The following is a 26,001-nucleotide window of genomic DNA, read 5'->3' as shown; positions in this document are numbered from 1 at the left end:
TGATACATCATTGTTACACAAGTAACTAAGCTTGCCAATAATTTAGGATTTCTTCCGAGATTACTATTTGGATTACTCACCGATCGAAATATCAAAAGTCAAAAGTACTGGCCAAAATCGATCAGCAGAGGTTCGTGGTTCAATGTCAACGATAAGCAGTAGGTCTAAATGACGTTGAATTTATATAAATTAATAAATATTTATTAATATTCTACAAATGTTAATTAAATATTTTGGATTGAATACGAATTAGTTTTGATGAATTTGTAATAAATGATAATAAATATATTCTCAGCTTTGAAGAAACCACAAGAAAATATTACAGAGACCAGCAAAACAGTTGCTTGGGCTTAATTGTTGTAACATTTTATATACAAAAATATTTTTTTTATTTTTTATTAAGTTACAATAACATAACATTACTAAATTACGAAAACTAAATGCTTAGTTTTTCGTAATTTTCAAACCAATAATAATTAAACCAATAGTAATCACTCATCGTGTTACTCTTTTATGTCTTGGTGATGAATAAAATAAGCAGTTTATCCAGAGTCGATTATATTAGCTATAACAAGCTTTGACATTGACCAAAATCTTAGTTAGAACTTCTTTAAATGATGTCCAAGCCTCTTTTTCTGCGTCTTCATACTTGCTTAGAAGTTGGATTCTCTTCTTTCAATTTAGTTTTTGATGAATGAGGAAATTTTCCAACTTTATGTCTAGTGGTCCTAAAAGAATCTTTTTGGTGTCTACTAAAGCTTTATGCAAATGGTTCTTATTGCAGGACGTAAAAGATTTTCTTGTGGCTCATTGTATTTTCTGGGCCAATGTGGACTCCTGGTTTTATTCACATATAAAATTCATATAAAATTTACCTATTAAACATGGAAGCTTTAAAAATATCTTTCTTCGACAAAGGAACATGAAAGCAACTTTTTATCTCCACCCGGCGTCCAGTCATGAACTATGTTATTAGTTAATTTTCTATAAAATTATATTTTTCTATCTTATGGACAGAATAAGTTCAATATGTAATAACACACAATTTATTCTGTCAAAAAAACTTTAGATGAAAGGGTGTTGTTGGAAGCTTATAGTTAAAATATGTCATAGATTAAAATGTTATCCCAAATTCTAAATTAGTTTGTTAAATAGTGATTGCACAATAGTTTCCAAATGTTTAAAATAAACACGAGATATTTTTATTTTTACGATTTTTCAACAAATGATTATTATAAATTCTTTAAAATTAATTCACATTCTTGATAATTTGATGAATACTAAAATAACGTAAAGGTAATAAGAATAAGGAAACATTAGCATGTAATTCGTCACCACAAATGATTAATTTTCATTATTTATTCTTTATTATTTTATTTCTTTCTAGAACGACGAACTATACTAAAATGCCCTCTGAACAATCGCCATTGTTCTATCCTGACCTAGCGCTGAGCAAAAACGCTTACGTGTCCAGCAGCGCCGAGTATCAACAGATGTACAAGAAATCGATCGAGAATCCCGAGGAGTTTTGGGGAGAAATCGCCAGACAATTTCATTGGGAGACCCCCATCGATAGCGACAAGTTTTTCCGTTATAATTTCGACCTGACAAAAGGACCTATTTTTAATAAATGGCTAGACGGTGCCACTACCAATATATCGTATAACTTATTGGATAGGAATATACGTAATGGACATGGAGACAAGATAGCCTATTATTGGTAAGTATCTTAACACGTTCCCTGCCAATAACGCGCTAGCGCGTAATGTCTAGCTTTCATTGGACGCCAATTACGCTCCAGCGCGTTAGATGTGCGGTCTTTCTAAGCCTAATATTTTATGTAAAATCACCAATTATCACAAATCAACAAGGTTCTATATATTTTTATCCTTTCTAATCGCACTCTAATGTGTTTTTGTTCGACTGTTATCGAACGATATATCGAACGATATCGATATATATATATATACATATATATATATATATATATATATATATATATATATATATATATATATATATATATATATATATATATATATATATATATATATATATATATATATATATATATCATTAACCATAAAGGGCTGATTGGGAATAATATTTTGAATGCTATAATATTTTTATTGTTGTTTTTTAAATACATATTTCCAGGAACTGACCTAAATTAAAATATAACGGATGTTTTACCTAAATGGTTTTAATTAATTATCTAGCATGTACAAGTTAATTGGTAGTTTTAAACAACACATCATATTAATTGGACTAATTGAATTTACTGCGTATAATAGATATATATTAATAAAATTGTAATTCATATATATATTTCATCCATTGTTTTTGTATTATTTGAAATATTTGTATTAATTGTTTAAATTAAATTTGTTTATTATCGAATTCCAGTTACCACAAAATGTAATTCAAATTCAAACTTATAAAAACGGTCTATCAATCGTCTTTTCGTACAATAAAAATGAATTAAAAGAAGCTAAAGCAAAATAATAAATTATCATTAATCATATATTCTTCATCTTCAAAAAAGTTTTTAAAGTTTTAGTAAATTTTAATCGTAAAAAAGTTCAGAAAATTGCATACACCATGAGTGTTGTAATTTGCTGACAAAACGCTTTTATATGGAATTTTAAAAGTATCTTAGAAAGTTTGGAGTATCTCTCTGAAATTATAGTTTGAATGATTTACTCGCTATGGACAAGATCTGGATCATCCGCCACTATCTTCAACCATCAAAGTCACTTAGATAACGTTCTTGAGAGTAAGATAAATTGTTGAAAATGGTCGAGATAGTCTCAAAAATCGTAAAACAAGAAATTTTGAACTAGATGGGCGTTAAATTTCATGAAAAAATACGTAGATTTTAGAAAAAAAAATGAAGACAGTTCGCCATTTCACACAACTCAAGAAATCATCTTCCCAGAAAACCTAGCTGCCTCTATCAACTATTTTTACGCGTCAAAAAATGTAAAGATGGTAAACAATACTTTTTCCAACAATACGTCATTGAATTTGTTCTGTAGACATATGTAGAGACAGTGTCATTCGGTTTTACCAGTTCGTTTTATAATATATGCGTAGCAAGACTTTATGGCCATTAATATGCCGCTTTGGTTTCGATGTGGATGGCTCTCGTAGATTAATCCATTTTTTCCCATTTACCCATAATACGACGATACCGTATTAAATCCACTTTTCATTACCAATCATCGCGTAGGTCGATTTATCAACTGCTAAGCTATCTGTAAGTTCTTTCAGAGTTTGTGCTGGGTTTTTATCCAATAAGTCTTGCCACCCAGACCGTTCTTTGTCATTGACATCAAAATTACAAATTTTTAATGATTGAAACCGAAACTGATAATTGAGATACGACGGATCAGTATCACCATAAGTTTCTAAAACTGTTTCATAGCTATTTTATGTAGGGAAATGTTAAAACCGTTGAATTTAGAAGTTAGGTTATTTAACAGCTTACACACATTTACACTTCGGATTTTGAAAAACCATAAATTAAAAAATTACTGGAACAATTGTAATGAAGTTTAAAGAGATCTTGATTAATACAACTACTAATATTAAAATATAATAATGCGTAGAGCATATCTACGTAACAGACTAACTGAAAAGTCCTCGGCCTCACAGGACACATAGATGGCGTTATTAGAATTAAATTTATCTGTTTTTTAGTTAGCCCCAAAACCCTCAAAAGATGCGTGTATAAATTTAACAGCTGTAGGATCATTAGTTTGTGAATTATAAGTGAAGAAACTTTTGTTATTATGAAAAAAATGGATAAAAAGGAATTTCGGGTGTTGAGAAAATATTGCTTTTTGAAGGGAAAAAATAACAGTTGAAGCAAAAACTTGGTTTGATGGCGAGTTTCCGGAGACTGCCCCAGGAAAATCCACCATCAAGGATTGGTATGCTAAGTTTAGACGTGGTGAAATGAGCACCGAAGACGGTGAAGGCAGTGGACGCCCCATAAAGGGTTGTTACCGACGGAAACATTAAAAAAATCCACAAAATGATTTTGAATAACCGTAATTTGAAATTGAATGAAATAGCAGACACTCTAAAGATAATAACTGAACGTGTACATCATCACGAATATTTGGGTATGAGAAAGCTCTGTGCAAAGTGAGTGCCGCGCGAGCTCACTTTTGACCAAAAGCAACGAGGAGCTTATGATTCGAAGCAGTGTTTGAAGATGATCAAGCGTAATAAACCCGAGTTTTTGCGTCGATGTGTGATAATGGATGAAACATGGATTCACTCCGAAGTCCGCTCCAAAACGTGGGAAAACGCAACAGTCGGATGGCAAGGTTATGGCGTCTGTATTTTGGGATGCGCATAGAATAATTTTTATTGACTACCTTGAAAAGGGAAGGACCATCAACAGCGACTATAGCATAACGTTATTGGGCCGTTTGTAGGACGAAATCGCCGAAAAACGGCCTCATTTGAAGAAAAAGAAAGTGCTGCTTCACCAAGACAATTGCTTCCTCATCCACCGTATTCTCCATATCTGGTCCCCAGCGACTATTTCCTCTTCTGAGATCTCAAAAGAATGCTCGCTGGGAAGAAATTCTCGTCAAATGAAGACGTGATAGCCGAAACTGAGGCCTATTTTGAAGCAAACGACAAATCGTACTACAAAAATGGTATCGAAAAGTTGGAGGGTCGCTATAATCAGTTTACTCCCTTGAAGGGAATTATGTTGAATAAAAAAACTAATTTTGCCAAAGAAGTGTGTTTTACTATGGTAGGTCGGGGACTTTTCAATTGACCTGTTATATATAATATTTCGTAAAATAAACCTATCTTGATGTCAATATAGTGATTAATTTAATATATCTTGACATGCAATGTTTACAATGAATGATACCTCTTAACTTAATACTCTGTAATCGTTATCAGCAAAAACAATATTAAATATCTACTCAAGGCATTGAAACAGAAAAGTGAATCCTCGTTCACAAAGTCCACTGGTGTTATCAATAACATTGGAATCTCCTCTGTGTCACCTATGACCTCGCTTAAGTAGCATTTTTCGACTCTTCGTATAAATACGCAGTTTTGCAATGTATAAATCGGTCAATAAATATGAAATTTTTATAGTGTGTTCTTTTCGTGATATTTGACATTGTATAAATGAAAAGATTACTTATTTTTTTACGATAAGATTTTGATTTTTCGATCACTTTTGATTATACAACCATGGTGTGTCTATTCAGACATTCGATTATTTTTTTCGTTATAGACTGCTTCCAATAATTCCATTATTTTGATCAACAGTTTTACGCAGCTTATTTAACCTTCTATTGTTCTGAAGATCCTCGTACTGTAGGATGAGCTGTAATAAAGTTAACTTTTTAAACCAGTTCAAAAAAGGAAGAAGTTCTCTGTTCGGCTGTATATATTTACATTTGTCAATTATGGACCGATTTTGAAAATTCTTTCTTTATTCGAAAGAGTACACTTTCAAGGTAGTCCCATTGGAACCAAATTAGGATCTGATGGGGGAAGGGGGGTAATCGAAGGAAAACATCAAATTTCAAAGGCACGACAATATTCTGACATATTTTGATCTAAAATAATCAGATATTTGTGTATAATGTTATTGCTGAGCTGATGTGATGAAAAATCGGAAGCAGTTCAATGTAAATAAAAGTCAGTCAGTTTGCTTTTTAAGCACCAACTGCACTAACTACATCATATGAGAAGTCGTAAAAACATGGTAGGTAACAAAGTTTCTATGATGTAACGGCCATAACGCTGAGCTCACACGCGGAGATCGTGGATTTGATTCCCAACAGGACGGCTTCTTTTTTTGTTCCAGTTTGATTGGAACATTTGCCAAATTACCTAGACTAGGTAGCGGATCCCAGGGTCTGAAACATTCCTCCTACAGACTATTCGTTGTGGAAAGCAACAAAAAAGCTTAGGAGATCCCAGCAGCATAACCCACCTATTAAAACAAACGAAAATAATTGGGCGAGAAGCAATAAAGAGAAGGCCGACATTTTCTCAAAATACTTAAAAAATGTTTTTAAACCTTTCCAGTCTCAGCTACATAAAGATGAGGAAAATAAAATTACCAGCTTTCTAGATTCGCCATTTCAAATGGATTTACCACACGAGAAATTAACGGTCAAAAAGTTAAACAAACAATAATGAGAGAGATTCATATTAAAAAAGCTCCTGGTTATGACTTAATTACTGGCAAAGTTTTAAAAGAACTATCAGAAAAGGGTATAAAGCTATTAACATTTATATTTAATTATATTTACATATTATTTACATTTATATATTAATTTATATATTAATTTAATGCTGTGCTACGAATTAATTAGTTCCCTAGTGGCATACGGGCTTGCAGATTAAACTAAAGAAACTTCTCTCTCATCCGGACTATCAGTTACTAAAATCATATCTCAGTGATAGACATTTTATTGTAAATCAAGGCGATGAACATACCGAATTAAATGCTATATATTCAGGAGTTCCGCAAGGTGGGTCCAGTACTGTATCTTCTGTATACGGCTGATCTGCTCACCACAAAAATAACTACTGTGGCATCATATGCAGACGATACAGCAATCTTAGCATCCCATGAAGATTCAGTCACAGCATCAATAAACCTACAAACCCACCTGGAGCAAATACAATTATGGTTGAAGACATGGCGCATAAAAGCCAATGAAACAAAATTCACACATATAACGTTTACCGTGCGTAGAAGAACAAGTCCACCAGTGAATATCAATCATCGTCAACTCCCCAAAGCAGAGCATGTTAAATATCTTGGTACGCACTTACATCGACGCCTAACCTGGAAGAAGCATATACTCTCTAAACGGAAACAACTTGGACTAAAATTATATCAAATGTATTGGCTCATTGGGCGCAAATCCAAGTTATCACTAGATAACAAGGTATTGCTGTATGAGTCTATACTCAAGCCCATTTGGGCATATGGAATCCAATTATGGGGTACCGCTAGCAAATCTAATATATCTATCATTCAACGGTTCCAAAATAAGGTATTGTGTGCCATTGTTGATGCTCCGTACTATATTTCAAATAAAATGATACAACGCGATATTCCTCTAGAACCTATAACGAGTGTAATTCAACGTGTTTGTGTGAAGTACTTCTAAAGAGTGTCAGTGCATCCCAATGTACTCGCTAATCAGCTAAATATGCGACGTGATAGTGAAGTGCGTAGACTAAAACGTTTAACACCACCTGATCTGATTACTGGACATATGTAGACTTTAGAATAAGACTAATTAATTAAGATAATATTTTATACAGAAGATTGCTTAATGAAGTGATTTTCTGCATGCCATGTATATTATGTATATAATATAGACATAAGAAATACTTATTGCCAATAGGGCAGATTGTGGACTCACGAAGAGTAATGAAAAATATTATTTAGTTATTACAACGATTATTATGTAAATATTTTAAAACGTTTTTTTTTGTGTTAAAAATCTAAGTTTGGTTATTTTATTGCTACTTAATGAGTTCTTTATTTATTTTTCGAAGTCGGTTCAAATTTTTCGTTAAAAATATTTTATACTGTTAAACACTCCACCTTTGAGATATCTTCATAAAATAAATAGTGAAACGTTTCTTGTTCTTGGTGTTTTGTTTCATGGTGGCTACTAAGGCCTTTGATAAGTTCAAAAATGTCTATTCCATGAAACATTTCCAATGTAACGTTATGCTGACAGCTTTAACTGTTTACTTAATGATTTTCTATGTTTGGAACTGTGATCAAAAAAATTCTAATACCTTTAAAATATATTCCACGAAGTAAAAATTGCCCCTCAAAGTAATACATCATCAGATATAATGCATTTACATCAACGTTTTTGCCCTCCAGCGTCTTTCACTCAGTGGTTGAAGTCAATTTTTGTAGTGGTACTTAATGCCACCATCAATGCCCTTTCCTTCATCTTCTGAAATTTTCTAATGTTCTAACCAAGGTTCTATAGCAGGTTTTAACTACTAACAATATACTACTAACAGCCTAGTCGTTGACAGTATGGTTTCACTATTTTTTGATCACAACAATACTTAATATTATTCACATCAATATATAATAACCCTGTACCAAAAAGTTTATTAAACATATTCGAAACACTTTATACATTATTTAAATTATTCTCTTTTTACAAGGATATAGAATATCGCATAATAACGAACTTGATATTAACTAATCAAACTTGTATAGTACAAAGGTGACTTAAAGGAGATTCCAATGTTAAACGAAAGATCGTGGACTTTGAATCAAGAGAATCGCCTAGATAACGGTGGTTCGTAAACCTTTGAGTACAATTAAAAACACAACATTGAAGATAACGCCGTTTTCTGAGAAGTTCGACATTGTTGGAGTCAAAATATATTTTAAAGATTTGAGACATTTTATCTTTTATTTTAAATATTGCATAATTTTATATCATACAATATGTTATGTGTGCAATATTGAAATTATTTAGTGGCGGGTTTTTCTCAAATATTAGAAAATGTTATACTTTAAATACGTACTATACCTAAAATCAAATAGAGTACCTACCACATACAATTTCGTATTAAACAAGTGAATTACATACAATTGATTGTACATAAAAGTTAATTAAAACACGTATATGATAATTGGCAACTGACGTAAGTTTTGAGAAATTTGCTGTAGCAATTGATGGTTTTTAGGTCTTATATATTATCATAATATTTATTGCAATATAAGTAGGTATAAAATATAAAATTGAAAAATATACTTCCTCTAACCCATTTAACTTTGTCTTTCAACTTTTACAAAGTCTGACTTTCTGTTAATTATAATTATCTATATTTCAATCTAGATTCATTTCTATACAAGTCATTCCTACAATATCCTCCACTAGACCAAACTGAAGGTGCTTCCTGACTTTTTCATACTGGTATCCACTCTCTTGGCCAGCCTTTTCTCTACTTGTATATAGGATGCTTGTTCAATTAAATGATAATATATTTATTGTGATGTATAATTTTAATTCTTTCGAGCTATGGTTATTTATAATTCTAACTTATTTAATGTGTGCGATTCGCGATGTTCCAATGAAGAATCATTTAAAAATATGTAGCTAAAATCTTCTAGGCCAAGATCGAGCAATTATATAGTCAAGTTCAGTAATTCATTTCTGCGAAGACAGCTTTGTTATAAATATTTACTTAATTTAGTATCTTTATAATGTTTGACGTATATATATAATAATATACATAATATCGAAAGGAATAATGTCGGTTAAACTTGAGGTTAAGTTTCATTTATTTTGTTTATTGTTATCGCACTACTGTGTACCTAACTGAATATCTAAGAAATTTATGGTTGTTTCTGCTACCAAAAACGTTTTGTTTTCATTGTTTTGGTAGCATGAAACTGATGTTATCTCTTTAAATCTACAATATTAAGAAAGATCAGAAGAAATATGTGTATGTACATGGGTTTTAGTCACGATAAAGCTCGGCGGAATTTGAACTCGCGAATCATAGCAGTAGGAGGAACATCCTATCTCCTTAACCACTATGCTACCAAGCCAAGAATAAGTATTACTGAAACGAAGTATTACTGAAAATTCTAGAATAACTGGGGTAGATTTTTAACAATTCTGAAGAAATATAATTATAAGCATACCACCTGACATGTAACCTGTAAAACTATTTCAAAATACATCTAGATATATCTAACGTACTTACAAGTATTGTTGAGATTTTCTTGTACTACCTGGTATCTTCTCTGATCTGCCCTTCTAGCAGACTTTCCATCTCCATCAAATGCTTATTTTACAAGATGTTAATTCGGTCCGTACTCCTCTACGTACGGATCTAATGTCTACTTCAAGTTTGTTACGCCCAATCAGGTCAAACGGCTTCAAGTGTTCCAAAATAAGCTCCCCAGGAGAATATTAAACGCTCCAGAAATCAAGTACTTCAGATCTCAATCATTCCAACACAACAACAACTCAGCTCAAGTTCTTCTGAAAACGCGCTTGTTCGCGAGCTGGTCGAAATGCTGGGAGCTTAGCACCGCGTCACCGCTAAGCTCCGCTCTTTTCCAGGCTGAAACGACCTCATCCGTCGCTACAGTCATAACTTTTGCCCCCATACAACAGTACCCAGTTGTGTGTTAACTCAGGTTCGCGAATCAATAGAATCGCCGGGCCCTCGTGCCCAATAACGGCTGCCCGATCAGCGGGTGCCATATCCTCAAATTTAATGCAGTAGCAGTAGTGATCGACAGGGGTCAACTGTGAGGCGGTTTCGGTTTAGTGTATTGGTAAGCCCAGAGGCAGTCCCACATAACCCGGTCCAACTTGTCAGTCCAGGGCAAGTCTCCGCGACCAGGAATGCGTCACCACCTGTTTTTAGGCCAGAACAAAAACTACTATTGTTAAAGAACTCCAAGCCCAGATATCCTATATTTAAGCAAACAAACCTGTTACACTAATAATGGAATAAAATGAGTATTAGCTTAACAAATATAATGCAAATCAATTGTCATATTTCAATATGATTTATATGTTATTTAAAGAAACTATTATTTTAAAACCATGAATTTTTTAAATTATTATTTTCAACCAAGAAATTGAGGTATACAATTATTTATATAACCTATTGAAATGCAAATCAATATTTGCAATAATAGTGTAAAATAGAAATTAGATCTATGAAATCGGGATGTTACGTTAAATTATATTAATGTTTTAGTTATGACCTAACTTTTTCACAGTAAAAATATGTTGTTTCCAAACTGTTGTAAATTAAATAATATCCAAAACTAATCTCGCTTAATACCATATTACCGATTCATCTTTATTATGACACATATTGAAATGTAAATTATTTATAAGCCGGCTTGGCGGCGCAGTGGTAAAGGCGATAGGACGGTCCTCCTACTGTTGCGATAGCCGCGAGTTCAAATCCTGCTGGGGCATGGTCGTAAATCCGACAAGGAAAATGATCCCAGTCACGCCAGTAACCAGGCTGGGTAAGACCGGATGTCTTCTGGTATGATTTCTAAAGTTGGTCACTCGCCAGTCGGTAAGCTTAATGCTGAGGACCGTGGTTCGGAGCCCAGATAAATTCATAGTTGGTAAAAGGAAACTTTAATATATATATATATATATATATATATATATATATATATATATATATATATATATATATTATATATATATATATATATATATATATATATATATATATATATATATGAAAATATTTATATTTCCGAATTATATACTTCGGTAAAAAGTGTTGTTTTGTATAAAATGTTTTAGTTTAACAAAAAAACCGCAGTAAGACCTAAACAGTTTATTTTTCCAAATTTTCCATAGGATGAGTGAACATTTTTGATTAAAAAAAAGTTACGAAGGGACAGTGCTGTGTGCAGAATTGTCAGCGTATAATTCCTGTTATATACAGCTTCAAGTAAATGAACCTTGTTGAACGTTCGAACGAATGAACTCATAATAAACAACACTACGATGTTTACGTCTTAGTATTTTTTTGATTGCGTAATTAATTGATAATTTTTATTACCTGTTCTTATAGTGTATGGTTGTTAAAAAGTTATGACTAGACGTTATACACAACATCTTAATATGAGAGATAATGGCTTTTTTCAAATAATAACAACAACCGATATATGTAAATAATTAATCCATTATCGTCAATAATTATAGTATATATGACGTACATCATATATTTAAATAACACTTTTTCATTTAGTTTGTTAATAATTTTAAAGAACAGGTATTGTAATACTTGTTGTTATCAAATACTATATAATGTGTATAGTGAAATATGTATAAAATCCCGCTATAATACGGATTGTTTTATTGTTTATAAACAAGAGTATAATAGGACAGCAAATAACAATATCTCTTACAATGCTGTGATGCAAGATTAACAAGGGGTAACTCTTCCTTTCTGGAAAATACCTTTAATTAGCGGATATTCGTTAGTGTAATATTATATTTTTATGGCTTAAACTATCAATACAATATTATAACTACTATACAATTTCTGTAACAATACATTATAATTGTTTCGTGTTAGAACTGGACTTCATTTTTGGTAGTACGTCAAACATAAAGAAAGAAAGAGGATTAGATAGGATTTGCTCATTAAAAAATGTGAATATTTTTCTCTGTTGCTTATGGTTCAATACTTCAAGGAGTGTCTCCTCTATTTTCCATGCACATATATTTCAAGCGACCTAACAGGGTTATGACCTAACATACACTGTTAAATTATGTATTTCTTTGTCGTATAATTCTTTCTAATATTAGATGTTTGCATGTATTTTCATCAATGAATCCATCAATCTATTCGCAAAAATGCCATTCACTATATATACACAGACTAACAGTTTCCATTAATGAGTTATTCAGTGTATAAATATACTAATCATCGAACGCTCAAAATTACATCTTCGACAATCATTTTGTAATTTAATTTTAAGAAACACCTAGCCTGAATTCTCAAAGAACTTTCAGACGGATTAGTAGATGATAAATCAGTTATTTCCAAATATTTAAATACAATGGGAAATATTCAAAAGGAAGGAAAATGACTGAAAATGCCACTTCGAACCGACAAAAAAGAAAAGTTTTCTGTATGGTATTGTGACTTGCCATGAAAAGTGAATTATAATTTAAGACAGCTATCTGTATCGATAGTGAATATTTGTGGCAATGAAGTTTTGCTTTATGCTAGGTGTGTTGTATTACGGGCTGTTATACCCGAATGTTACTGCAGATGTCTACCGACGTCTATTGAACGAACTGGATAAAGTATCATTGCAAAAAGAGACCAGAAATAACGAGTAATAGACGCTTTCATGACAAGGCTCGGTCACATGTTATAATAGTAGTGCAAGATCCGCGTTTGTTCAGGTCGATTCAACATGGCATCGCTGGTACGCCGTTTCAAAAAAAAATGCTGAAGAAGTGAGCAAATGGTATGCGAGAAAGATGGAAAATATTTTTATTATTATATATTGTACACATTTTTCTCAATAATTTTTTAACGTGAAAAATTTATGAAAGGATAATATATATGTTTAATTAAACTTATATGATATAAACATAAAGCGTTTATATGATATAATATTTTATAAATATGTATGTAGGAATAATTTAACACAGTTTTAGGGTTCTTATTTATTGGCGTACTTCATAGCTATGTATCCAAACTTTTGCTCTTGTTAAGTTTCGTTCTAGAGACCAGACGAAACATATCACGATTCTAACCTGATGAAAGATCTTCACTTGTGCCAAGATGATTATTCTTGTAATTTATAAGCATAATTTTTTTTCGAAAAACTCACCGTTGGGACCTTCCTTCTAGAAATATTAACGAATCAAGCTGCATATATGATCATCGGATACCAAATGCGCTGTATCCATCTAATTAAGACGTTTTTGTTCAGAAACGTTCAATTTTATTTTATATATTTTAGCATCTATGATCTACCAATCACAAAAAATAATACTGTAGCAACATACGTAGCCTACAGGGCAGTATTAGCATCTCATAAGGACCAAGTGATAGCACCAAGGAGACTTCACACAAACGTTAACGAAATACAATTGAGGCTAAATATAAAGAAGTTTGTTAAATAACAAGAAAGCTGTGTCATTTCTGTAAAGATCAATACTTAGGTCTAACTATGAGGTAATTGTAGTAAATCTAATATAGTCATCATTGAACGGTCCCAAAACAAAATGTTAGTCCGTTAAACGTTTCTAAAGAAGTGATATAGCGTAATATCTTTCCTCTAGAACCTCGAGTAAATGATATATTCTGTAATTTTAATGTAAATCATTTCATACTAAATACTTTTACACTAAAATAAATCTGAACATTTTTATAATCTGTACGAAGAAGAGAAAACCAATTACTATCAACTTAGGGTCTCAACAAAATACTCATTCTCCATGGTATCTGACTACTACCTTCCTTCTTGTTTAACGTTATTTTTTACTTTTTCTGTTTCATTATCTCAAATATTCCATTTTTTACTGATATGATGATTTGCTTATTTAAATCAATAGACTTATAAACGCTATAGTCATCAACAAATTTTTTCATATTTGTTGATTGCCCGTGGTTGAGACTAAAAGTTTCAATATCAAAGGCTAAGTTTTGCAAAGAACTAGTGATGAGACCTAAAAAATAGCATATTTCCGTCGTTTAAACTAACGTTATTATTAAAAAATACATGCTGTTAATATTTTCTAAGCTAGTATCGAATGTCAACAAGCATTTACATAAATATAATTCAACGGAACCATCTACTGGTCGACGCCGTGATATTTACGTATTTTACAGCATTAGCATTTCATTTTTCTGTAAATTAAAATTAATTATAATCAAAATTATTCATGTATTGACGCAATTTATCGTTTTTTAACTGCGTGGTGGAAGTAGGATCAGGTGATCAAATTAGAATCTAGTTTCTCTAGAATGTAAGGTTATTTTATTCCTACTTGATTTACATTTACGTAATTTTCTTTGGGTATGACTCCTGTCCCCATATATTATCTATATTTTAGTCACATCATTAATTCATTAAAAAATAATAAACATTATCCACTTTGGAAGGAATATTTAAACTTCACTTAGATATTCATTGATACAATAGAATAAAATTATTAGTACAAAAACATAACATAGAAGATAGATATTGAGTTGAGATATTGATTATATTTAGTCATCATATTATATTTAGTCAAGAAGTATCATATTCAACATACTTCTATGTTGACATAGCATATAAACAACATATTTGTATGTGTTCATCGTAGCACCAAACATGTTGAAAGTACCATTGTCAGAAAGTTGTACATTTATGTATTTTATAAAACTTTTTTATTAAATAGTTTACATTTCAGTTACAGTTGTACATTTATGTATTTTATAAAACTTTTTTATTAAATAGTTTACATTTCAGTTACAATTGATTTACTATCAATTAGGGATTTTGACCACCGAAAAAAATATTGATATTTCGATATATCGATATTTTAAAAAATATCAATATATCGTTTTCGATATTTTCAAAAAAATATCGATATATCGGAGAAAAAAATATCGATATTTTACGAAAAAATATATCGATATTTTTAAGAAAAAATAAAAATAGTGAAATATTAGATATACAAATATTTAAAAAATATCGATATTTCTTTTGCAATAAGTATAAAAAATATCGATATTTTACAAAAAAAAATATATCGATATTTTTATGTAAAAATAAAAATAGTGAAATATTGGCCTAAAATAATATATATCTTTTCTAAATCTCTTAGAAAGTGATGATGTTTTTCTGAAATTATTATTAATTTATTCTGAAAAATATCAGCTAAAAAATATTGATATATCGGCCAAAAATATCAATATGTCGATATATGAATAACAAAAATCTTTTTGTTTGTTCTAGGGAAGGAAATCATCCCGATGATTACAGTCGTTTAACCTACAAGAAGCTCTTGGAGGAAGTATGTCGATTTGCCAATGTTCTCAAATCACTAGGTGTAAATAAAGGTGATCGAGTTGCGATTTATATGCCCATGATCCTAGAAGCTGTGATAACGTTACTTGCTTGCACTAGAATAGGAGCTGTACATTCGCTGGTGGTAAGTGTCCCCTTAAATTCAATTATATTACATATAGTTTTAGTATTGAAAGAAATAACAAAGCCATGTTACTATATCAAACATCAAAGAATATGCGTTTTTTACGTACGTACGTTACGTAATCTCCGTTAAAAACCACACAATCCTCTAACACGCGGATCTAACATTTCAGTGCCACTTTTGTAGATCGATTTATCTTTTGCCTCAAAATAGGCTTGTCACCAGTTGCTGTCCTCTCAGATGACGAGCGTTTTGATTCCGGAGTAAAGTGATTGATACACGTTTCATCCATTGTCACATATCGATGCAAAAATTCTGGTTTTGTTACGTTTAAACCTGCCCAAACACTGCTCAGAATTATCAATACGTTCTCGTTTTTGATCAATAGTGAGCAAACGCGGCAAACACTTTGAACAGAGTTTTCTAATAATCAAATGTTCATGCAATATAAAACCAATACGTTGTTTCGATATCTTTACGATGTTAGCTAACTTCACTTCTCGATGATTCAAGACGATTTTGTAGATTTTTTTATGTTTTCTGGTGTCACCACCTCATTTGGACGCTCACTGCGTTCTACATCGACGTTTGAAGTCAGAAGACCAATGTTTTATTGTTGTTTCGGATAGAGCGGAGTTCTTATAACACTTTTAAAGCCATTACTTCCCTTAAACGGTATTTTTTCCCATCAAGAAGTAATGTAAAATTAAAACACGAAGCACAATAACTTACAAATTCATGAGTAGAATATCACCAAATTATCATTTCTTTTAAAGGTTAATACTAACTGAAAAAGCGATGAAAGAAATAAAACTAGCACCATGTATTTGTTAGGCCTGGGACTTTTCAGCCCATGACTAAAAACCGACAACAACGTTGTTATCATTAAACCAGACAAAGTACCATACGGAGAGCACTTAGGAAGACGTACCAACCAATCAACTGCACCAACTGTTAATGAAGATATAATTTTAATGGCTGGTCACACATTGAAATGTCGGGATATTGGTGATCTCTTTATCTACATACATTTACCTGATGGTATCAATAGATGCTATGATGCTGATTCCATTATCATATACTGGTTAGCCACCTCATGTGCAAGAATACATTTAAAACGATATGATTTTTGTGCGTACATACGGTTGACCAGATGTGTTCATCATCTTCACTCACATGGCATCATTTTGTATGAAAAATAATGTTTTGATAGGACGTCTGTCGGGTCTGCTAGTTATATTGTAACCTCTGAAAATTATTTTTCTATTTGCCTATTATTGTTAATTAATTTTTTTTATAATACAACATATTCATTAAGATGAATATAATACATTATTCTGAGTAACGCTTTGGTCTAACGTCACATTATCACTATCGTTTTATTTTAATTAAACACTTTGTTTTTTGAATCTAAAACAAAACCTGTAAAATACGTCTGCTGCCAGAAAGTAACAGTATAATATTTTAGGCAGTAATGAATAATCGTTTGATTGAAGCTACATTCATTTCTTGATTGTATACAACAGTTATTTTTAATCGAAATCATACCTAATCAATTTGTTAATCGTTTAAACAGATTAACAATAAAAGGTGTGAAGTACTTTCGTTATGTATACACGTGCCCACTTAAGACACTTTAAAAAGTATTTATTTAACAAGAAATATATTTATTTAACAGAAAATTCCACAAATCCTTTGAAATAACGTTGAAAAAATATCCATTTTTTTTAAACTTAAACCGACGTTAGTTGTAATTCCAATTAACATTTTTCCGGTAATACCTTTTTATAATTATACAGAATTAGTGTGTGGTTACGACTATTTAATAGTATTTCTTAATTATTTATAATACATCAGCTGATGATGTGACACGTGGAATTATTTTTATATAAAGATTATTGACGAGATATTAATTTGAATGTTATAAAATCTCTAGAAACGGTTAAAAAAATATTTCGAGTGTTTTATCGTGAATCTCGTTGACATTATAATTTTCTCACAATATATTTAGAACGGAACAGATAAATCTAAATGTATTGTCTGAATAAAAGAATCAGTATGACAATTAGTCTTACGGAAATTCTTATATAGTCTAAACATATATTGGTTGGAAACTGAACGTTTAAGTTTAAAAATAACATTCATTGCGTTCTTCCAACAATTCAATGGCAAAGTTCAAGTTAAATAACAACTCAAATATGTTGCATACACATACAAAACAGATATACTATTATCATCAAAAAATACTAAAAGTTCAAAAATCGTGATGTTGTGAGCCAAACTATCAATAAGCAATGTTTGCCGGCTTGGTGGCGCAGTGGTAAAGGCGAAAGGACGGTCCTCCTACTGTTGCCATAGCCGCGTGTTCGAATCCCCCTGAGATATGGTCGTAAATGTATGTTTGCGATTGTTTAATATTATTGACTGTCCTAGGCAAGAGTGTAAAATCCGACAAGGAGAATGATCCCAATCACGCCAGTAACTAGGCTGGGTAAGACCGGATGTCTTCTGGGATAATTTATAAAGTTAGTCACTCACCAGTCGGTAGGCTTAATGTCGACGACCGTGGTTCGGAGCCCACGTTAAACTGTAGGTCCAGTCCAGATAAACCCCTAGTTGGTAAAAGGACACTTTAAAATATATAAAAAAAGCAATGTTATTTAAGCGTTAAGCCTAATTTATATTTCTGAAGAGGGGGCATTTTGTATTGTCACGATTGTTCATCAAAAAAAATCATCAAAAATCTGTATTTTGTTTATGTTACTTTTTGCAGAACATCCTCATAACTGAACTCCGTATGTGCAGGTATCAGTATTTGCTTATATAATAGCAATTTATTATGTACTGATAATTGTGATTTTCTTCCAATTAGCCAATACTAATATTTTTCTATATTTCCATTCCAGTTCTTTTCTTTTCTTTTTTATATGTTCCTTCTAGTGAAGTTTTGCATCAAGATTCATTTCGAGATATTTAGCGTTGTTACTATATAGAATGGTGAACTGCACATGTATAGATTTACTTTCTTTAATTTTTATTTTCCAAGCTTGTGTCCAATTATTTATATTGTCACTTACCTGTTGTAATTTTCGTGTGGCTTCTTCACTATTGCCTCCAACAGCTATAATCGCAGTATCATCAGCAAATGCCATCGTAATATTCTCCAGTATATCACAAGTGTAGAGTAGATAAAGCATTGGTCCCAGTATAGTTCCTTGTGGTACACCTGCTTTGGCTTTTTTTATTTTAGAGTAAGCTTCTTCTTATTTAACTCTAACTATTCTGGCTGTATGATGTACGATTTTAGTACTTGGGTATGTTGTTTTGGTAATATTTTCTGTAGTTTATGAACAACGACTTCCATACCTGATCGAAGGCTTGTGCTACATGTAAGAACATGGCTGAGCATATTTTTTTACTTTCGTAGGCTATTTCGATAACATTTGTTATTCTGTGGACCTGGTCAATGGTTGAATGCTTATTAATAAACCCAAACTGGTGTGTTAGTATTAATTTTTTCTCTCTCTGTGATCGATTTTATTATTTTCAACAGGATTTTTTCAAAAACCTTAGATATTACTGGCAGCAGTGATATAGGTCTATAGGCTTTTATTTCATTGGGTGACTTTCCAGGTTTTGAGATCATTATAATTTTCGCCATCTTCCAAGTGCCTGGTAAACAAAATATGTTAAATATTTATTTATATACTAGCGGACCCAACAAATGTTGTCAAAACAAAAGTTATGTATCTCGGACTTCATATCGACCACCGTCTGATGGATGGTCAGATCTAATCCAGCAATCCACTATGAAAGCCTACGGTGTATTGAGAGTACTCTTCCCTCTCCTGTGTTGATCAAGTAAACTACTAGTCTCAATTGAAATCACTGTCTATCAGGCTATGGTACGTTCCGTTTTTTTATATGGTTTCCAAGTATGGCCTCGGTTCCTCAAACCGACCAAGATAAATAAAACTGCAATTGTCCAAAATAAGATGTTAAGAATGATTCTTAATGCCCTAGAAACAACCAAATACATCGAGAAGCGTGGGGTGCCATTAATCTCTAATTTTTAAAAAGATTTATAAAGGGAACTTCCAGCACCAATAATGCGTTAATACTTTACAATATTTAAATTGAATTACCCCATACATACTTACAGTACTAAGCTTCTAGAGTAACTAAAATTAAAATAAATGTTACATAAAAATTAATTTAAATTGTCTTCTAAAAGACTGAAAGTATGTTACGATATCTTTGACGGTAATCAAACCCGAACTGACATTTTTACATTGACCTTGCTACCATCACGGGGTCACGCATTCACCAAATAACAGTGAGAGCGTATTTTATTTTCGTTGCAAAATCGATTACCGAGCTAGTCATTCGTTTGGTTGTTGAAACGAAGAAAGTTACTTGTCATTACGATTACGTTAATTAAAATTTAACGCGCTTTTAAATAATTTCATCGACAATTTTATTTCGATAAATGACAAAATCTCAATATTCAACCAGGGTTTCGATATTTTGTAAAAATTGCGATAAAAACGACCATATTATATTATATTAGACTGGACTGGACAAGTTTCCGGTCTGATCTAAAGAACCATCTATATACTTATCAGTAATTCCTATTAACACTTAATTAAAAATTAAAGTAAAATTGATAAGTTTTATGTTGACCTTGTCTCAGGAAAATCTATCATCATTAATATGAAATCTGACATCAAAGTTAACAGTTCATCTTTGTTCTTGCCATTTATAAAAGTAATATTACAAAATCTGCATTTTTTAAATATACACATTAAATTAAAAACTAGATATGTATCTAAGACGCAGTCCCCTCTCGAAAACAGATCTCCGCAGGAGTCCCGCAAGATGCTCCACTAGGGCCAACCGCAAGAAGAAGTTCCGCGCTTATCGCCTCCAAATCGATAAATCTAGCTCCAGAAGGTATCATACCTCGGTCTCCAGTTCGACCGCAGGTTCCAATGATCAGTCTATATCCAGCGCGCTACCTCCAAAGGCAATGGTGTGTACAGTCTACTCTTCCCACTCCTCTGAAAAATTAAACTCTCGATCCCCCAGAAAGCGACTCTGTATAAGATGCTAGTCCGTCCAGTCTACCTCTGCGAAGCACAGGTGTAGTACAAGTATGTCTCTGCGAGACAATGCCCCATGGTTTATGAGGAACATCAACACTCACCTCGAATCAGGCATCCCGTTCGTGAAAAGTTTCACGAACATGCTCAGTGTAGGGTTCTCCCTAGGCGCCTTAGAACACGACAACAACTTGATAAAATCCCTATCCATCCGCATACCCCGGTAGATAACCAACTACGACAATTCCCAGTCGTAACTCATGGGTCCTTACGTAGTCTCTATAATAATAAAGTTCTTGTATTAATTAACACTGCTGTTTTCTTCTGTTAAATACATTTCACTGCACTACAAGATCAAATAAGTTGGCCCTTCTGAGTCTGTGTCCTCTCAATTAGTATTAATCAAGTAGATTAGTATTATTCAAGTGTTGCAACACTTTTCTGTGAATTCATGTTCAGAAGTGAAGTCTCGCTTCATGTATTTTTGCGATTCTTTTGATTTCTTAACGAACAGTCGATATCTGAAGTTATCAGTCTAAGCAAACATTCCTATGGTATCTGGTTCTTAAGAATTCTGAATTTTATTTATATGATTTTTCGAGAAACATCTAGATAACGGGATTCCATATTGGTTTTAGAATTTACTTATACAACTTATTATAACTGGTCAATTGAAAAGTCCCCGGCCTGACACATAGATGGCGCTACTCGAATTAAATCCATATATTTCTTAGTTAGCCCTAACCCTCAAATAAATGTCTGTATAAATTTGATAGCTGTCAGATCATTAGTTTGTGAATTATAGCATTTTGAGTGAAACACCTTTTGTTATTGTGAAAAAAATGGATAAAAAGAAATTTCGCGTGTTGATAAAATATTGCTTTTTGAAGGGCAAAAATACAGTTGAAACAAAACTTGGCTTGATGTCGAGTTTCCTGACACTTCTCCTAGGAAAATCAACCATCAAGGATTGGTATGCTAAGTTTAGATGTGGTGAAATGAGCACCGAAGACCGTGAACGTAGTGGATGCCCAAAAGAGATTGTTACCGACGAAAACATTTAAAAAATCCACAAAATTATTTTGAATCAACGTAAATTGAAATTGAATCAAATATTAGACACTCTAAAGATCAGTTGATATCGTGTACATCATATCATTCACGAATATTTGGGTATCGCCGAAAACTGGCCGCATTTGAAGAAATCGAAAGTGCTGCAAGTGAAAACGATGGCAAAAATCCATGAATGGGCTTCGAATTGCTTCCTCATCCACCGTATTCTCCATATCTGGCCCCCAGCGACTATTTCCTGCTCTCAGATCTCAAAAGAATGCTCGCTGAGAAGAAATTTTCGTCTAATGAAGAGGTGATCGCCGAAAATGAGGCCTATTTCGAAGCAAAGGACAAATCGTACTACAAAAATGGTATCGAAAAGTTAGAGGGTCGCTATAGTCAGTGTATCACTCTTGAAGGGAATTATGTTGAATAAAAGAAATTATTTTTTCCAAGAAAATGTGTTTTACTAAGGTAGGCAGGGGACTTTTCAATTGACCTGTTATACGGCTAATTGGGATTTTCTTCCATTAATCAATGCATCAAATCAAATATTGCAAGTCGAGTTATTTTCTTTTATTTTAATCATTTGAAGTTTTACATCGAGATTGATCCCAATATATTTACCGTTGTTGCTATATGGGATGGTAGTATTATTTATTGTTATTGTTGTATGTGCAGTTTGATTATATGTAAACACGATATTTATCGATTTACTTTGCTCAACATTTATTCTTGATGTCTTGGTCCGGTTATTTGTATTTAGACTCACCTGTTGCATTTTCTGGTTCCTTTTTCGCTGTTTGTAACAAGGTGGTGCGATACCATCATCAGCATCATGGTTATATTTTTTTGTGATATCTGTAATGATATTTTCTACATGTAGTATATTATATCTGTAAAGTAAGTAAAGAACTCGTCCCAGCACACTTCCCTCTGGTACATAGGCTTTAGATTACTTTATTGTAGAGCAGCCTTATTCTTGTTTAACTTGGTAACGAAACATTTTCGCTGAAACGTAAGAGTTTCAAAGTTCAGTGAGTTGCTTTGGTAGTATTTTCTGAAGTTTCTGTTTAACCTTTCGTGTTCTCAAACATTGTCGAAGACTTGAATTATACCTGGGAATATACTTAAGTAGATTTTTTTTATCTTCGTAGGCTTTTTCAATGACTAAATCTAGAATCATTAATATTAACCCATAGAATATGAAGAGAGATTTAGTTTTGATAGGGAAGATAGATGTGTTTTCAGAACAATTGGAGATTTGAGATTACACAATGGCATATCTTTTCAAAGAAAATAATCCTTTTTATAAAAATGGAAGTTGTGCTTAATAACTGATTGTTTAGCTTATGATGCATCATGTTATTTAAAACCTCTTCTTATAACATTTTCGTTTTACCATGATATTCATTGTTCAACTGTATTGAATCTAAAGTATCAAAACTAATTTCACACTCTTTTATCAATGTAGTTTTTAGCAATTTCCTCTCAATCACTTTATTGACATTTTAGAATGATCGAAAGTATATTATATTCATCAAAACAAGAATTTTTATTAAATAAACCGGATATTTTTCAGTCGCTATATTAAATAAACGGATGCAAATTGATTGTAGTATTTGAATTTTTTGGCAATAGAGACATACGTGAGAAAAAGCATAAACCAAACATAACCTTTACGAAATAAAGAAGCTATTAATGGTCGTCACGTTCATTACTACCGAGTCATTCACGCCACTTCTGGCGCAACTTTTACTGACCCACCGACTTATGAATGAAAACGTATTTATATTATGTTGCTGAGTTTGGGGACGCGTTGCGTCAAGCGGGAATCGGTCCAAGATCCTGATTCCCTGATCACGTATTAACTTTACTTCTGTAACTGAATCCATCTTGTATTTTTAGTTTTTATTTATCTACCTCGTGACAAATTCTTAATATAAAAATAAACGTTATACTATATTATATATATCTTTCTCTCTCTATCTTTCTTTAGACTGTGTTTTATACAATTTATAAAAGTTCGTGTGGTTTGGTTCGCTTGAGTTCTTCTGATTTTCTGTACCTTGATGCAGTAGTTGTATTACTCTGACATTGCTATGATTTAGTAACATTTTTTCACGTTTTACAGGGAAATCTTGGATAACTTGATAGATTTATTTTATTTCAAGGTCATAGTGTATTTCTTCTGTGGTTACGTAGCGACAAACATTGATGATCAATCAGAGAACTTTGCTTTAGCAGCGCTGGATTGCTACTCGGTTTCCCATAAATCCCATCCCATCCCAATACCATAAATCCAAATAGGCTTTATTATTGAGTAATACATCAATCTTTTGGATCTTTGGTCAGTTAGGAGTGTCTTTCGATTAGCCAGTACTGTTGTTTAATTTTTGGGTCTGATCTGTTCAGTTTTGCCTAGCATGATGGTTCTAATTTAATTTGCCATCAAGATGGATAATTCTGTTTGAAGAATTGGGTAATTCTCATTAGGTTTTGCGCGCCGCAGAATGGACGTGGATATATTTAGAACTATTAAGCTATACTTTCCAGTCTTGATTTATGACAGTGAATTATTTTAAATTAGAAGGGCAACAGTACTAGTTACTGTTAACATAGTATATATGAGATATGATACAATGTATCATAGTAATAATTTAGTAGAACGACAATAAGAAATATTCACTAATTTTATTAAAAAAGTTGTAACTATTCTTTACAAGTCTTCATTGTTTCACACCACTTTCAATACTATGAAACAAATGAAATACTAAAAGAATAAAAGATCAGAATTGGTCTAAATTCTAAGTGTTAATTGGCTTAGGTACGATGCTATACACATTCAAATTCAATAGTTTTGATATTTGTCCTCTATGACATTTTATTCGTCATTGTTATGTACTTATTAATTGTTTAGGCCCTTCAACCACCTGTTGAAGATCATGATGATGACATTCCACCATTTTCCAAGTGTTGATTATCCTTTCGGTACTTTACATTGGTTAATTTGATGACATACATACGATAACAGCCAAAAATAAGTAGGAGACAAAAAATTGCAAATTCAAACAAACCTGATAAATTAACATTTTCAAATGGTTTGCTGGGCTTGAGCAATTATTTAAAAGAAAGGAAAATGGCTACCCCAATAAAATGTCATTGCAATCACGGGTTCTTCATTATTAGCAAAAAAGAAGAATTTTGTATGGTGTGATATATTATAACTAGCTATGAAAATTTAATGTACTATAACAATTAAGTTAAATTAACAAGTACTTACATCAAGATGAGTAAGAACATCATTTCACCCAATACTAATGATTTGCTACAATTAAAATAATTCCTATATCGAAAATAAACAATAAGTGTTTTCAAATATGTGAAATAACATCAATATAGTTCATCGACAATTTTAGGACGTAGAATGGATACATATTGACCCATTTTTTGTTCAAAGTAACTTTTTTCCAAGAGTATGTGTTTATTATGCACAAATACGCCATATCAGATAAAATTAGAACGAAAACATCTTGTTTTGCAGTTTTAACAGATATATAGGTGCACGAACTTCAATATAATCAGACTAAAACTTGATATAGAATCTAGTAAACATTGGTTGTTATTAAACATAAACATCATTACCCATTGATTATATTTATTAATAATTTATAATAGAAACTGTTATTATTATTATTATTATTATTATACATAATTTAGATATAAAATAAATATTACTGATATATATTAAATCTGCGTAATACCACTGCGATATATTAATTAGTCAAGGACAAGTGACCTTGGTGTAAAACGACAAGAAATATTATTTTCAATGAATTATTAAACCTTTCTAAACGAAAACTATTTCCGCGAAAAACTGGTTTAATATTTTCGGTTATATTATTTGTCACAATATTTTTTATGCGCCAAATAAAAAAAAATTTGTAAATCAGACAACATTGCCTATATGTTTACGAATCAACGGACAAATCAATACACTTTGATTTCCTAGTTTACGTTCCTTTGTTAATGTAGACATAATGAATACAACAACAATTTTAATTTGTTAAAATTACCAGCCTACTTATAAAAAAAACCTTGATGTGATGTTTTTTTCGTAATAAAACAAAATGAAA

The 26,001-nt window shown here is 31.9% G+C and overlaps 1 protein-coding gene across 1 annotated transcript in view; it reads left to right on the top strand.

Annotated features, from left to right (window-relative positions):
- Nucleotides 1-26,001, top strand: part of AcCoAS (Acetyl Coenzyme A synthase) — a 53,954-nt gene that overhangs the window by 6,496 nt on the left and 21,457 nt on the right. Inside the window, exons 2-3 of the mRNA XM_076416499.1 lie at nt 1,388-1,720; nt 15,515-15,710. Of these exons, the coding sequence (XP_076272614.1) occupies nt 1,407-1,720; nt 15,515-15,710 (510 nt within the window). The 5' untranslated portion in view covers nt 1,388-1,406. The remainder of the gene's footprint in view (nt 1-1,387; nt 1,721-15,514; nt 15,711-26,001) is intronic.

Source organism: Rhynchophorus ferrugineus, unplaced genomic scaffold (genome assembly GCF_030347505.1).
Source record: "Rhynchophorus ferrugineus isolate W39M unplaced genomic scaffold, kcgeb_rfMv2 rfM10, whole genome shotgun sequence".
NCBI lineage: Eukaryota > Metazoa > Arthropoda > Insecta > Coleoptera > Curculionidae > Rhynchophorus > Rhynchophorus ferrugineus.
Note: the sequence above shows the minus strand (reverse complement) of the source record. Positions and strands in the feature narration are given on the sequence as shown.